Below are 14,415 nucleotides of genomic sequence, written 5' to 3' on the forward strand. Positions count from 1 at the left end.
GTATCACGTCAGCTGGGAACCGCTAAAGAATATGCTGTAAGGTTGATAACAGGGCGCCAATCACACCTGCTTAGGGGCGATTTCCAGCACGGACTCACTAGGGGCGGAAGCATGTTGGTACTCTACCACCAATAATATGCATGATACCCTGTGCAATACTACCCTACGTCCCGAAAATGGATGCCGCCACGGCAGCATTGGATTCAACTGAAACTAAGGTAGCTAAATAGCCTCGATAGCCATAGAATCATCCCTCATTCATCTAGCGCTTCCAGAACTTTCATGTGTTCATAAGCCGGAGGATCGTGGCCCACATAGCACCGGGAGCCAAAACGGATTGACGCTGCGCGCCGAATGGAACCACATAAAAATATGGCTAATTACACGGCCGAAAATGAGGAATCGGCCAAGGCACCCGGCGCGGTGCACGACGTCGAGATGGGAACTAAGGAATCGCCATCGGGGGCGACGAGTGAAGTGGGTGAGACCGAGGACCAATTCCAAGCTCCACGATCATCTTTCTGGGCGACGTTCTCCGATCATGGAGTCGAACTACGCGGCGCAGAGCCGGTGCCGGTTGAGAAGAGGACTGATACCCGATATGTCAATGTGTTAACCGTCTTCGCGACCTCTATGACGAGCTTGTTGCCGTAAGCGTGCCATGGCAATGACTTTTAAACTAAGATATCTAACCACTTATAGAATCGGAATTGGCTCCGCAACAACACTCGGCTTCGGTATATCGCTAAGAGACGCGGCGTTGATGATCGTCTTCCTACAGTTCCTGTTCGCCGCGCCGGCCGCGTACATCATCACGATCGCGCCGTTAACAGGGATGCGACAAATGATCCAATCGCGTTATTGTTTCGGGTAAGCACACATAAACCTACAACCTCTACCAATCTAGTACCTAGCTGCCTACTTGGGCATTATCTCGAGACTCGCCGACTAACCAACAAACCAGTAAATACTGCAACGTCCTAACCTCCATAATCGTAACCCTAACCGTCGGCGGCTTCGCCGTAACCGGCAGCATAAACGGCGCCCAATGCCTCGCCGCCGTGCGTCCGGGAACCCTCCCCGTCGAGGGCGCAATCGCCATCATCATGGTCCTCTCCCTCGCCATCGGCTTCGCGGGGTACCGCGGTCTGCACCTGTTCACGCGATGGGCGTGGATCCCAACGCTAATCGCCATCATCATCCTCGTCGGCGCCGCGGGCGACCAGCTGCGGCACCAGACGCCCCTGCCGCGCCCCCCCAGCGCGCAGGAGTACCTCGGCATCGTCGCCTTCGCCGCGGGCAACATGGTCACCTGGAGCAACGTCGCCGGCGACTACGCGTGCTACATGCCGCCGTCGGCGCCGCGCCCGCGGCTCGCGCTGTACTGCCTCTTCGGCGTCGCGCTGCCCTTCTCGCTGCTCATGGTCCTGGGCGCCGCGATCGGCGGCGCCGTCTTCGCGACCCCGGCTTGGGCGGCTGCGTACGAGGGCGGCGGGATCGGGGCCGTGATCGGGACGATCCTGGTCGCGCGGTTGGGCGATTTTGGAAGGTTTGTCTTGGTCGTGCTGGGTCTTTCCGTGCTGGGTACTTGTGGAAGGGATGTTTATAGTGTGTCTTTTAATCTTACGGCAGTGCTTCCGGTGCTGCGTAGGGTGCCGCGGATCGTGCTGTCGGTCGTGGCGACGGCGGTTATTGTTGCGGTTGCGATACCTGCTTCGCGATCGTTCGTCACGTCTGTGGTGGCGTTCCTTAGTATCATTGGGTACTATGCCGGCGCATCGGTCACCTGCTTCTTGACTGAGTATTTGTGGTTCCGGAAAGGTGACCCTAGTAGCCTTGACCCGAAGATTTGGAATGATGGTCGAGCTTTGCCAACGGGGTTGAGTGCCTTGGCGTCTGTTCTGATTGCTTGGGCATTTATTATTCCTTCGATGCAGGCAGATTGGTACACTGGACCCATCGCGGAGAAGACTGGCGATTTGGGATTTGAATTCGCAGTTGTTGTTGCGTTCTTGGCCTATGTTCCCGTACGGTCGTTGGAGATCAAGATCAGGGGTCGTCTTTGAGAATGCGATTCGGGAAAGGAATGTGGGTTATAATAGTTGCCGAGGTAACATCACGATGTTACATCTACTAAGATATAATGGTCAAAAAGCCTCGGAATATGTACCTATCTACACTATGTCTTCTATGATTTGACCAAGCTGTTATACCCAGGCCACTTGTAGATCTCGGATAAATAGACACCTGTTCCCTGTTAGACATGAAGTTATGTGTATGAGCGTATTGAACTGACCTGCGACGCGCCATCGTTTCCCAATTATCTGAAGCAGTGTTACGATATCTCGCAACCATATTCTTGCGCTTGAATCCTCTTGTTCGCGCATGAACCACTCGCACTCGCTTGCTACAGTATATAGGCAATGACACATGAGAGGGTTATACCTGCTGAGTCCATCTCCGCTGTCCTCGTCAGCCGAACTCAGAATCCGGCGAGAAAGTTGCCAGACACTCTCTGCAACCTCTAAAATGCCACCCATCGAATTTCGCTGCATGTCCGCTTCTTCGGAAGATCTGCCGTGGTCGGTCGAGTATCTCTCATTGCAGGCGTATATCTCATAAAGGATCAGACGGGCAGAGAAACATATGGCTATCGCAACTAGTATAGATCCCCCGGGCGAGGATGATTCTCTATGTATCTCACTAAGATGAGAGGATAGCGACGTCAAAATGTGATGGAGTTGTTTTGCTTCCGATAGCCGAAAGCCAAGGACTACGTCGCTATCATGAAGATGATCGCGATGATGCAAGACACGGCCGAGAATGTGCGCTGCTTGACATACATTTGCGAATGATCCTAAACTAGTATTATTAGAGAATGATGCTGCGAATAGAGGTTCGTTGAAGCCGATTCCGCCTTCGTTCCAAGATTCTTCCGGACATGGCAGCAATTCCCCAGGGCTGGGTTCGGGGGTTGATAAAGGCATCCCGTTAGTACCTTGATTCATGATTCTACTTGGGGGTAAGTAAATTGTTGATATACTGGTGGTGGAAAGTATGGCGTAGGTACCTATCGAGACAGAACACTGCCCACCACGCACGCCGCTCTTCCTCTCGCCCCGTCCACCCCACCGCGTCTTTGAATAGCTGGTTGGCGTTCTTGCGGTCATGGAATCCCATCATGATACAGAGTCTTGATGCATAACCAACGCGTAAGTACGCTGCTGGGTAGATAGCATGGCTAATCTCATAAACAGCAATTAAGATGATAGATTGGAGGAGTTGAAGACAGGGGAGACATGAGTTCTCGACTTTTAACAAGGTCTCCAGGGTTCTTGCGTAAGTCGTACTATCTCTCGGAGATATATCAGACGACGGAGGCTCCGATACCAACTTCATACAGAGAAAAAGGAGTTGAGAAGGGGAGTATGGAGCTGGCCCATACTCGCTTATGTGTCGTCGAGCGATTTTCATGCTCAAGATGGGTAGCCAGTGGTGAAGTGTGGAGAAATACCTGTTGTAGACTGCGAGTGCTTCTGGGGAAAGGCTATACGATGGAGCTGCAGAAGGCATTGCTTGATTGAGCTCTGATGATAAAGGCTTCAAGCAAACCTCGGAATCTAGGAAGAACATTGCCGGAAAGTCATCGATACTCCTATTCCTCAACAGGGGTTCTTGTTCATGGTTCAAATGTAAGTTTGCTGAGCCATTATTCGTCACTCGCAAGCCGATTTCACTATTTGGGCTTTGGGAGCTAGTAGTTGATTCCCCAGTTTTATTCGTGGGCGCATTCCGAGCTCGTGGTGGGTACTCGCACCGCTTCTCGAGACGAAGACACTACGAAATGCGTCAGTTTTCGCACATCCTTAGCCCTGAATGATGCTTACTAGGGAGCAAGACGGTAACTCTTTCGGGCATTTTCGCTTGAGTCTCCTATGAACTATAAGTCAGCTGCCCCTAGAATAGAACTAAAGAGGTACCTCACCGACATGCAACGCAGGCGAATCGAGCTCTTCGATCCATCCTTTGGGATAAATGCTACTATTACCTTGTAGATTGATCCAAGTTCAAAGTGACCCTTCCATAGGACGTACGAAGAGCGGACTTGCGGACAGTTGTTTATTGTAATGGGTGTCTCAGCAGTTCTGTGTTATGTTACTTTCTTATTACTGATTTGATGACTCATACTAGGGCCTTTTAATATCGGTCATTAGATTGGACATTATTAATTCTGCTGAGACTGTTGTGCGACTACTTCTAGCTGAAAGCTTCTTAGAACGGATGCGTTTGCTTTTCCCAATTTCCTTAATACGTGAAGGAAACAGCGCGGAAAGGCAAGATGATTGTGTTTACGTAGGTATTTAATAAGGACTTGAAAATGCCGCTTGATCGAGTAAAGTCCGCTCTAACCTCCTATCTCCGCTCATGCCGCTGCCCCCACTTAATGACCGCATCAGCATGAGATGAACCCCTAGAGGGGTGTGAGATGGCCATTTTGATAGAAATTCAACCTCACCCGAGATACTCGGAATTTGGAAACTTCAGGCTTAGAATATTAATGATATGATTCATCTCTACGACCTTATAGAAACCCCTAACCACTGTTCATGATCAAATTTAGGGGAGTACATTCTACTCCGCGGAATATCATTCAATACTTCGCTCTTTTTCTCTTGATGACGAGTCGCCAGGAGACATTTGCCTTCTGTATTTTTCGGTACGTGGAGGTTGGCGTCTTTCCATTCATATTACAATTTGTGGCTGTGGTCGATAAGTATTATCTTACTAGACATAAAAATCAATAGGTACAGGTACCGTTGTAATCTAGTAGGGGATAAGCGAGCCATTGTGAAGCACGGTCTCGGATACTTAGTAGGCATACATATACCAAATATTGAATTGATAGCTGTTGCATTGGGCGCTGTAACCCTGGGGTCGTCAATTCAAATTCATCGTCGGGTCAAGTTCCGAATGACGTCGAGGAGAGGCACGCTACCAGAACCACGACGTTGGGTAAGATACAGACCCAAACCCCCTACAAGGACCGGGCTGCATAGCATGGCAATAAGCCCGCGCAGAAGGACTTTGCCTTGGTGATTGCTCTTTGCTACCACCTCGGAATATCTTTCATTTCCGAAACTGACTCGAGAGTACTTAGTCTGCCAACCAAGGCTAGGCAGATGGACAGACATAAACTCTTCCAAGAACTTGCGAAGGCGATACGTAGGACTTAAGACGGAGGCGCGCATTTCAACATAGTTCTGCAAAGCGAGATCGTTGATGGCGTGAGCGTCGGCAACACGCAGGGCTGAGTATTCTGCAAGGGCCATTCCTCTTTGGTACTCTGCATCATCAGATCCAGGGTCGTCTGGATTATTGTTTTCGGCAGCCGCATGCTTGTCCAGGATAGAGAAGAGTATACGGACATCCTCGAGCCCAGCATTCATACCTTGCCCGTAGAATGGAACCATAGCATGCGCCGCATCCCCTAAAATGACGACAGAGCTAGAGTAATGGTAAGGTTGACACTTGATACTAATCAGGGGAAGATGTGGATTTTCCTCGAATGAGGAGATGAGTTCGCTCGGTTCAATCAGTGAGGTGACACCGGGGAAGTGTTGATCGAAGAAGGTAGGTAACTTTGAAGGGTCTGCTTCCAAGTTGGCAAACTCAGCCCCCGGCAAGAAGAGCGTGCAGGTAAAAGAACCATCCTATTTTCCGTCAGCACTGCTACTGGTCGGCAAGCCATTTTGACGTATCACGTACTTCGCTTGGTATGGCGATGAACATGAACTGTTTGCCCGGCCAAATGTGAAGGTGATTGGGAGATATTCGAAATTTGCTTTTTTGGTCATGTAACTCATTCCCCTCTTTTGGCTTGATTTGAAACTCGCACCACAGAGTATCGACGTACTCCTGTTGGTAATTCATTCTCGTGAATTTCATCAAATGATATCTGACAGCGGAATGAGCCCCATCGGCACCCATCATAAAATCGAATGAGATTTCGATCTCCTCTGGTCGACCTGAGGGTGAGTTTTGGTTGCGGACCTCAAACCAGGCCTTTCGCCGTTTGAAATCCGCCCCTGTGAGCTTATAATTAAAGAAGAATTTCACATTGGGCATTGCGCCGAGGATATCTAGCAGCCGCGTGTTGAGGCCGGCTCTATCGACGGCGAATATGGTCTACATGATGAAGTTAATAAGTGATCACTGGGTGAGCCGAGAGAGAGCAGAAAGAAGGGTGGCGTTACCCTTCCATGGATGTCATAATCTTGAGGTTCTTCATACAGCTCTCCGGATGGGCGCTTCCCATGAATCATTCTCCCCCGCATAGGGATGGTAGCTGAGACTACATGATCAAGAAGGCCCTGTTGGTCGGCATGCCGCATCGCATTAATGCCTCTTTCGGAAAGTGCAAGATTGATGGACTTGGTGAAGTTCAGTGGCGTCGTTGAAGGATCCCGTAGATCTGCATTTTTATTAGCATTTAATTCATGTGCAATGTTTCACCGACCAATCTGACCGGCTTAGAATATAATAACGCTGGGTGCTACGTGTTTGCCTCGGGGTTCATAACATACCACCTCGAAGCTCGTATATTTCCACATCGTGACCTCTCTTAGCCGCATACAACGCAGCCAACGACCCAACAGGGCCTGCGCCGACTACTACATATTTCTGACCGGTCATCTCTAAACACCCATTAGGGAGAGTTGTAATTAGAAGAGAGACTGGAATTTCAACGACGATTTACTTTTATTTATGTGTAACCGAAGATCTTTTCATGTGAACAATGATGTTGAAATTTGTAAGTCATCATATGTTTTCCGGGTAGAAGCGGACCTTACCTCTGATGCTTATTTGCATACATGTAGGTACCTAGGTATGGGTACCTGTTTATGTAGGTAGGTGCCTATTCAATACTAGAACGGGGCGGGAAGGAACGGGCAAGGCCAGGACCCTGTCAATTGGTCCACTTAAAAGTTCGCAAGTTTATGTGGGGCCGTGCAAGTGGGATGAAAGGGTTTGCGCCTTGCGCCTTTCTTTTGACCTACAAGGCGAACGACTTCGAAGAATGGTTTAACTTGGTCCAACAAATCTACAGAAGTTTGACAAAATCACGTTACCCCTACTCCATGCTTATATAGAGCAACTCTTCCTGCTCTATCTTCCTTGATAGCGCAGCCGACATCCCGACATTCTTTCCATTGGTGGTCCAACAAAACCCAGCGAACCCCTCCGTCAATCTCCCTCGTCTCCATCATGGCTGCCGAACCGCCAACCAAGAAGAAGTGTCTTGGGAAAGACTGTGAGAACGATGCCTCCGCCCTTCAATGCCCCACGTGTCTCAAAATAGGCATCAAGGATAGCAACTTTTGTTCGCAAGATTGCTTTAAGAAGAACTGGGTTCGTATGCTTCAGCCATGGCTTCACCCTTAGTGTTGTAGACTGGTTTTACTGACTTGTGTCTTTGCTTGCGCTCTAGAATGATCACAAGATATTGCATAAGGTCGCACAAGGCAAGACCACGAACGGTATTCTTGACAGTATCCGAACTCCAAAAGTCGTCTCTAAACCTGATCCAGCAACCGGCGTTTTCAACCCATTTCCCACCTTCGCATACACAGGCTCCGTACGCCCCGTCTACCCCCTATCCGACAGGCGCCCAGTTCCGAAATCGATACCGCATCCCGACTACGCTGAGACTGGTTACCCTAAGAGCGAACGGTTCATCAACAGGAATAAGATCGACATACTCGATGCTAAGGGTCAGGAGGCTATGCGGAAAGTGTGCCGGTTAGGCCGAGAAGTTTTAGATATAGTGGCAGCGGAAGTCAGACCCGGCGTTACTACTGATTACCTGGACGAAATCTGCCATAAGGCTTCCATAGAACGAGAGGTGAGCTGATCATCGTCCCTGTCAGCCCAGGAAATCCGCAAGGGAACTAACCGTCATAGTGTTACCCCTCGCCCTTAAACTACAACAATTTCCCTAAGTCATTCTGCACCTCGGTCAACGAGATCATCTGTCACGGTATTCCAGACCAGAGAGTACTGTTAGATGGCGATATTATCAACCTAGACGTCTCGGTTTACCACGGAGGTTATCACGCGGATCTAAATGAGACGTATTACGTGGGCGACAAGGCTAAGGCGGACCCCGACTCCGTTAGAGTGGTCGAAGCCGCTAGGGAATGTCTTAACGAAGCGGCTAAGCTCATCAAGCCAGGAACCTTAATACGAGAGTTTGGTAACGTCATCGAGAAGCATGCTAAATCCAAGAACTGCAGCGTCATTAGGACGTACTGTGGCCACGGAGTCAACAGCCTATTCCACTGCCCGCCTAACGTGCCGCACTACGCAAAGAATAAGGCTGTAGGAGAGTGCAAGCCGGGCATGACCTTTACCATCGAACCTATGATCGCGTTGGGGAAATACCGGGATGTTACCTGGCCTGATAATTGGACGAGTGCCACGATTGACGGTAAACGGACTGCTCAATTTGGTGAGTTAACCCTAACATATTTCCTCTTCCCTTGTGTAAAGCATGCATAAGACGCGTGCTAACCGAATACCAATACAGAGCATACCTATCTTGTAACCGAAACCGGAGTGGAGGTATTGACAGCACGGACGGAGACCTCACCCGGAGGACCTGTACCAATGCCAGCCGTGGAGAACGGGACGAACGGTAGCTGAGAGGGTAACCTAGATAGCCTTATACGAGACTTTCGATTCTACACACAAGCGATGCGTACTGCTGGATCAGGTTTAAGCGTAATATATCCGTAGTAGAGAAGAGATAAGGCCGGAAGATAAGCTTTACATGATGAAGCACTCTGGGCTTTATTCATTGACTATGATATTCGGTGAACATAAGTATGGTGGAGTATTAGCATTAGTAGGTGATGTGTTCTGTATTTGATGACTTCCCAACTTCCCCCCTTTTTACATATCAATCAACTCAACTGGTCCCAACCACTTTACGGATTAGCTGCTTAGCTGTTTTTGGTTTACCGCATTAGGGAAGTTAGGGAAATAAACGGTCTTCTGGGATGTCCCTGCCCCTCTATTTTCTAGCCTCTAATGCTCTCATGTGGGGGGACCGTTCAATGAAAAGAACCTTAAAGAATGTACCCTGCATGTAAAAAAGCGCCCACAAGTACATACCTATCGTAGTGGACCTTAGCCGAAAGCTTCACCACTTGGGCAAGAAGCTCTGCTTGGAGGTCCGATTTCCTCCTTCGCAAAAGAAGGCAAGCTTTTTTTCTCCTTCGCGCGAGCCGCTTTCATCATTCACCCACACAAAATTACCACCGCCCAAATTTCCCAAAACAACCGACAAACTGACGAATAGGTTCTTGTTGCCTCCCCCAGCTTTAATTAATCGCGGGGATTCTCAACTTCCGTCTACCTGTCTCTATAATCCCGACGACACGTATCTACTACTTGCGTCCCCGTGCGTCGTGCGTTATCCCTGCGTCGCTCGCTGTAAATTCTACATACTACAGTTTTACGTACTTCGTAGCGCAGCGCAAGACGTCGGCTTCCACCACCTACGCCAGCCTAGGCACGCTAGACAATCCTGCAGCCTTATCTCCGCATTCTTCTAATTTCAACCATCCCGTTCCGTCCTTTCGATCAAACTTCCTCTGCTCGCGCTCGACGTCGACCGGTCAATCATTGCCACAAAGTTTGCGTGCAGCTGGTACCCGATCAAAACAAGTAGCCAGGGATTATCTTGCTATCCCAACGGATTGTCTCGTGTCATCATATATTCTCAATAGCTAGTCCTCCGACAACACAGCCGTCAAGATGTCGGGCGAGGCGTGGTTATACCTCTTCGCCGTGCTCATAAATGCCGTCAACCTCTTCCTCCAGGTATTCTTTACGATTATGTATAGTGATTTAGAATGGTATGTGCAACAGACTCGAGTCGAAAAGATGCTACGGGTTTGCTTGTCGAAGCTATGCTCCGTAGAAGGCACCAATAATCTACGTCATTGTTTATGCTATTTGCTCTAGAGAAATCATTCAACTAACAGCTGTTCGATTTAGTGATTATATCAACCCTATCGATCTTTGCAACCGTCTCAACACCTATATCATCCCCGAAGCTGCCGTGCATGGATTCTTGACCTTCTTGTTTCTGATTAACGGATACTGGATGGCACTAATTTTGAACTTGCCACTACTTGCCTGGAACATCAAGAAGTACGTTGCGCCGGAACCGCTTCAGATAGTGCATACGCACATTCCGTGGGGATAAGAGATTAACATAGCATACAGGATTGTCGACAACACTCACTTACTAGACGCAACTGAGATCTTCAGGAAACTCAATGTTCACAAGAAGGTATGCGCATTTGATGGGTATCTAAATCACATAATCTAACTCATTGTACAGGAATCATTCATCAAGCTTGGCTTCCATCTGGTCATGTTCTTTTTCTACCTATACAGCATGATCGTCGCCTTGATCAAGGACGAGACGAAGTAAGCGATTGCATGTTGAGAAGAGCATGATAATACACATGACCGATGTGGGACGGCTCTGACGGAAATGTACCTCACGAGCCACGATTACTCAGTCTCACCGGGTGCCTAGTGGGGATAGTGTTCAGTCTAGGCAACTTTGGGGACGAGTGTTAATGCTTGTGGATTGGCTTGGACATGGATTGATGAACGAGTTGACGGGATTTGGAGGGAGCAAGTCCGGATGAAGGACGGGATGTGTCTCCATCGAAGTTGCGCAAATCTGTTGAGATGGAAAATGGGAATGACGAAAAGGAGAGCTTAGGAACAGCTCAGGCACAAGGAATTCATGATATGTGCGCTTTCGTCAAACTACCAATTTCCATAGATAATGAAATTATAAATAATACCCTGATTATTCATGAATGAATTAGAGCAAAGTTTGAATATGCAAAAGTTTGAGCTTCGATGAGTGATATTATGAGCCGTTTACATAATACATACAATTAAATTATGTAATCAAGAAAACTGACTTCATTAGGTAAGCATATTCCAAAATTGAATGTAAAAAGGAAGAGCAATACCTATGCATATAGTAATTCAATCTTTGCACCAATCAAATATGAAGCGTTCTAATAAAAGGCTGTTCATTGCATTAAGCAGTACATATATAATAAAGAGGTATTTAAGAAACGTCCATATGTACTACGTAGCAATAAGTACTAGGCGAACAGTGGTATGCTTTAAGTTCAGACTTGGATTTAGTGCACCGTACCTACCTACGCTAGTACCGATGTGATTGGCCCGCTGCTGTTAAGGTTAAACAACCCAAAATTTCTACAAGTCCCAAACGCGTCAACCGTCAACCATCATTTCTAGGCGCACATCAATCACCATACATCCAAAATGGAGGGGTTTGGGGAGTATCCGCCGAATATGGCGCCTCAAGATGCGCTCATAGTACGCGAACAAGCTGAACCTAATCATGCCGTTGTACCTTACACCGGTGAGGATCTCGCGCGACCTAGACTCGGACCTCTGAACCCCTACAAGGACGAGACGAATGCGCTAAAACGCAAGAATGTCCTCACTGGCCATGCCGAGGAGACTTTTCTGAGCGAGCACACGTTTCGAAGCAAACATCGCGCCATCGAACGTAAGGGTGGTCCCGAGAGGGAATATCAGTCCGGTGCTACGGTCAAGGAAGAAGCAGCCAAGCTAAGGGCGTTGCGACAAAAAAAGGGTGATGCCACGATTGCCGACGGTGATGGGGCATATGTTGGACCTTGGGCAAAATACAAAAAGGATGAATACGAAGAAGTTGGAGAGGATGAAGAACTGGCAAGTGACGAAGAGGTCGAATACGTGTACGAGGACGACGACGACGTGGTAGCAAGCGGTACTGTCGTCTCCGCACCGGCAGAAGCTATCGCCAGGAGGAAACAAGTAGAGGAACTAGGGGACGAGCAGACGGTCTTCCACGGCGAACAGGAATACGATTACCAGGGAAGGACATACATGCATGTGCCGCAAGATCTCGATATCGACCTAGGCAAGGAATCCGGCAGCATCACAAATTACATCCCCAAGAAGCTGGTACACACATGGAAGAACCACGACAACAAGGCCGTCACCGCTCTTCGATTCTTCCCGAACTCGGGACATCTATTGCTATCATCTGGCGCGGATACGACGGTCAAAATCTGGGACGTCTATCACCAGAAGGAATTACTGCGAAGCTATTTGGGCCATTCCAAGGCCGTATCGGATATATGTTTCAACAACGATGGAACACAATTCTTATCTGCGTCGTATGATCGCCAGATGAAGCTATGGGATACGGAGACAGGTACTTGCATCAACAAGTTCACTACAGGCAAGACGCCACACGTCATCAAATTTAACCCATCACCCGAACACTCCCACGAGTTCCTTGCCGGTATGGCGGATAAGAAGATCGTCCAATTCGACACGCGAACAAGGGAGCTCGTCCAAGAATACGATCACCACCTTAACGCCATCAACACCATCACCTTCGTAGACGATAACCGACGGTTCATGACTACTTCCGATGACAAGTCCCTACGCGCCTGGGACTACAATATCCCAGTACCTATCAAGTACATCGCGGAGCCGTACATGTACCCGATGACGCGGGCGTGCGCGCATCCCTCCGGCAAGTACGTCGCGTACCAGTCATCCGACAACCAGATCGTTGTGTACGGCGCCAACGACAAGTTCCGCCAGAACCGCAAGAAGAGCTACCGCGGACATAACAATGCCGGCACTGCTATTGATGTCGCGTGTAGTCCCGACGGCCAGTTCCTCGCCTCCGGTGATAGCGGCGGTTTCGTCTGCTTCTGGGATTGGAAGACCTGCAAAATGTACCATAAATTGCAGGCCGGCGACCAGGCTATTACGTGCGTGCAATGGCACCCTCAGGAGACGAGCAAGGTCGTTGCTGCGGGTATGGATGGGATAATAAGGTACTGGGATTGAGTTGGGTCAACTTGGCCAAGAGAAGGTTGGCGTGATAGATTCGGCATCATGGCACGGCGTTTTCGGCGGATTCGAGTAAAAGCATAGTCGATACCAGAAAATGGCTTCTAATGATATTTCATTCCCTAGACGTCTGACCTCTAACGTCTCCGTTGGCGGTTTCAAACCCTGGATCATTATCTTGCTTCAGTTCCCCGTGTCGTTTCTCCCTTCTCAATCCATTATTCTTTTATTACGTTGCACTAAAGAAATACTTCGATCCAGACTCGCTCCGTAGCCCTGTCACGACGAGTACGCATTTTACACAGGAAATCTAAGGATGGTCTTCAAATTGGATTCAGATCGCTGTTACTATCGTCAGACCGTCATTCAGGGATGTACAATCAGTCTAGAGTGACTTGGACTTGGCAACTCTCGGCTTTCACCATTCAGGGGTATAAGACAACGTCTACACAAGCTTCATACTAACATTACACATGCAAACTTCGTGATTCATGCTCCCACCACGAAACCGATGCCTCGACGCAGGTTCTGTTCACGGCTCAGTTTCACTGTGACGGCTCAACTCGTACAAATCTCTGCCACGATGACGAAGGACTCTGTGTGGAACCCCAGATCACCATTCTGAGTCCTGATCGAGTCCGTAACTTCTGTGATATAGCGTGGATAATTGGGGCCGCAATGAAGAGTTGAGAGCAACTCACTTCTCTCTCGAAGCCATTTAACGACGTAATATCTCCTTTCGAAGTTCAGGAAATCTCCTCCCTTTTCACGCTACCTACAACATCGCCCTTTACCTACCAAGTCTTGATCACAACTACATTAAGCACCTGAGCTTGCAAATCTACTACTTAGTATCTAACTTGGAGAGAGAGAAAAAAGCAACTCTTACTCTTACTTCGCCTATCAGCCAGGACACGAGTATAATTATATCGCAATGTCGACCACAGTCATCATGCCGCCCGTCAGCCGCGTCATCTACACGGTGCCCCCTCCGGCCCCTCCGCCGCTCTTCATCGACGCCCGCGACGCGCCGGGGCCGCCGAACCGCCCGCTCCCGAGGCCGCCGACGCGGCCCAGGCCCAGGCCCCAACCGCCCGTGCCCCGGCCGGAGACGGGTGCGTCGGTCGTCCTGCAGCCCGCGACTCTGTGGAAGCCGGCTACGTTTCTGCGCCCGGTTGCGTCGGCGTCGGCGTCGGCGGGGAACGTGGTGAGTGTGCTGGATGGGCAGCTGCTCGTGCCGGTGGTCAATGTACCGCTGAATTCGGCGTCGGCGCCGGATGCGCTGCTTTTGAGGAGGGTTACGTAGGGGTTCGGCGTGGGGAAGGTTGGAAGGAGGGAGGTTTTGGTTTGGGAGGATAGGGGGTTTGTCGTGATGAGTTTCTGTGTCGAGTAAATCGAACCAAGTGGAAACCAATCTTGGGTCTTCGGCAGCGT

General features: G+C 49.3%; 7 protein-coding genes across 7 annotated transcripts; 5 read left to right on the plus strand and 2 right to left on the minus strand.

Annotated features, from left to right (window-relative positions):
• Window positions 1-438: 438 nt before the first annotated feature.
• F4807DRAFT_453103 (permease for cytosine/purines, uracil, thiamine, allantoin-domain-containing protein) lies at window positions 439-2,066 on the plus strand (the record flags this gene model as incomplete). Its single annotated transcript, XM_048000414.1, has 3 exons — window positions 439-650; window positions 703-870; window positions 965-2,066. The coding sequence occupies 3 exons, from the start codon at window positions 439-441 to the stop codon at window positions 2,064-2,066; spliced, it is 1,482 nt and encodes a 493-aa protein (XP_047851548.1).
• A 61-nt stretch (window positions 2,067-2,127) lies between these two features.
• On the minus strand, window positions 2,128-4,315 carry F4807DRAFT_211501 (uncharacterized protein). Its single transcript, XM_047993940.1, has 5 exons — window positions 3,986-4,315; window positions 3,888-3,933; window positions 3,071-3,837; window positions 2,297-3,012; window positions 2,128-2,247 (listed from the first exon to the last, which is right to left on the minus strand). Exons 1-5 carry the CDS (start codon window positions 4,021-4,023, stop codon window positions 2,189-2,191), a joined length of 1,626 nt encoding a protein of 541 aa, XP_047851549.1. The 5' UTR covers window positions 4,024-4,315; the 3' UTR covers window positions 2,128-2,188.
• A 64-nt stretch (window positions 4,316-4,379) lies between these two features.
• On the minus strand, window positions 4,380-6,805 carry F4807DRAFT_211565 (FAD/NAD(P)-binding domain-containing protein). Its single transcript, XM_047993941.1, has 4 exons — window positions 6,585-6,805; window positions 6,255-6,472; window positions 5,767-6,186; window positions 4,380-5,711 (listed from the first exon to the last, which is right to left on the minus strand). The coding sequence occupies exons 1-4, from the start codon at window positions 6,691-6,693 to the stop codon at window positions 4,950-4,952; spliced, it is 1,509 nt and encodes a 502-aa protein (XP_047851550.1). The 5' UTR covers window positions 6,694-6,805; the 3' UTR covers window positions 4,380-4,949.
• Window positions 6,806-7,024: 219 nt separating this feature from the next.
• Window positions 7,025-9,164, plus strand: F4807DRAFT_436729 (methionine aminopeptidase). The gene is made up of 5 exons (XM_047998987.1): window positions 7,025-7,410; window positions 7,490-7,538; window positions 7,590-7,903; window positions 7,963-8,509; window positions 8,588-9,164. Exons 1-5 carry the CDS (start codon window positions 7,267-7,269, stop codon window positions 8,701-8,703), a joined length of 1,170 nt encoding a protein of 389 aa, XP_047851551.1. The 5' UTR covers window positions 7,025-7,266; the 3' UTR covers window positions 8,704-9,164.
• Window positions 9,147-10,935, plus strand: F4807DRAFT_436734 (cornichon protein). Its single transcript, XM_047998988.1, has 4 exons — window positions 9,147-9,920; window positions 10,063-10,218; window positions 10,294-10,360; window positions 10,412-10,935. The coding sequence occupies exons 1-4, from the start codon at window positions 9,820-9,822 to the stop codon at window positions 10,502-10,504; spliced, it is 417 nt and encodes a 138-aa protein (XP_047851552.1). The 5' UTR covers window positions 9,147-9,819; the 3' UTR covers window positions 10,505-10,935.
• Window positions 10,936-11,385: 450 nt separating this feature from the next.
• F4807DRAFT_463096 (WD40 repeat-like protein) lies at window positions 11,386-12,978 on the plus strand (the record flags this gene model as incomplete). The annotated part of the gene is made up of 1 exon (XM_048001923.1): window positions 11,386-12,978. One exon carries the CDS (start codon window positions 11,386-11,388, stop codon window positions 12,976-12,978), a length of 1,593 nt encoding a protein of 530 aa, XP_047851553.1.
• A 937-nt stretch (window positions 12,979-13,915) lies between these two features.
• F4807DRAFT_463097 (uncharacterized protein) lies at window positions 13,916-14,287 on the plus strand (the record flags this gene model as incomplete). Its single annotated transcript, XM_048001924.1, has 1 exon — window positions 13,916-14,287. One exon carries the CDS (start codon window positions 13,916-13,918, stop codon window positions 14,285-14,287), a length of 372 nt encoding a protein of 123 aa, XP_047851554.1.
• Between the last annotated feature and the right edge of the window lie 128 nt (window positions 14,288-14,415).

Source organism: Annulohypoxylon truncatum (genome assembly GCF_022578515.1).
Source record: "Annulohypoxylon truncatum strain CBS 140777 unplaced genomic scaffold F4807scaffold_30, whole genome shotgun sequence".
In the NCBI taxonomy this organism is placed as follows: Eukaryota; Fungi; Ascomycota; class Sordariomycetes; order Xylariales; family Hypoxylaceae; genus Annulohypoxylon; species Annulohypoxylon truncatum.

Bases quoted from the DNA above. Each gene is read 5' to 3' on its own strand.
- F4807DRAFT_211501 (XM_047993940.1), bottom strand. From the start codon at position 4,023: ATGGATCGAAGAGCTCGATTCGCCTGCGTTGCATGTCG. The intron at 3,934-3,985 runs GTGAGGTACCTC...TATAGTTCATAG, and splicing joins TTCGCCTGCGTTGCATGTCG to GAGACTCAAGCGAAAATGCC. The intron at 3,013-3,070 runs GTACCTACGCCA...ACCCCCAAGTAG, and splicing joins GCAGTGTTCTGTCTCGATAG to AATCATGAATCAAGGTACTA.
- F4807DRAFT_211565 (XM_047993941.1), bottom strand. From the start codon at position 6,693: ATGACCGGTCAGAAATATGTAGTAGTCGGCGCAGGCCCTGTTGGGTCG. The intron at 6,473-6,584 runs GTATGTTATGAA...ATAAAAATGCAG, and splicing joins AATATACGAGCTTCGAGGTG to ATCTACGGGATCCTTCAACG. The intron at 6,187-6,254 runs GTAACGCCACCC...TTCATCATGTAG, and splicing joins ATTATGACATCCATGGAAGG to ACCATATTCGCCGTCGATAG.
- F4807DRAFT_436729 (XM_047998987.1), top strand. From the start codon at position 7,267: ATGGCTGCCGAACCGCCAACCAAGAAGAAGTGTCTTGGGAAAGACTGT. The intron at 7,411-7,489 runs GTTCGTATGCTT...CTTGCGCTCTAG, and splicing joins ATTGCTTTAAGAAGAACTGG to AATGATCACAAGATATTGCA. The intron at 7,539-7,589 runs GTATTCTTGACA...AACCTGATCCAG, and splicing joins ACAAGGCAAGACCACGAACG to CAACCGGCGTTTTCAACCCA.
- F4807DRAFT_436734 (XM_047998988.1), top strand. From the start codon at position 9,820: ATGTCGGGCGAGGCGTGGTTATACCTCTTCGCCGTGCTCATAAATGCC. The intron at 10,219-10,293 runs GTACGTTGCGCC...CATAGCATACAG, and splicing joins CTTGCCTGGAACATCAAGAA to GATTGTCGACAACACTCACT. The intron at 10,361-10,411 runs GTATGCGCATTT...CTCATTGTACAG, and splicing joins AACTCAATGTTCACAAGAAG to GAATCATTCATCAAGCTTGG.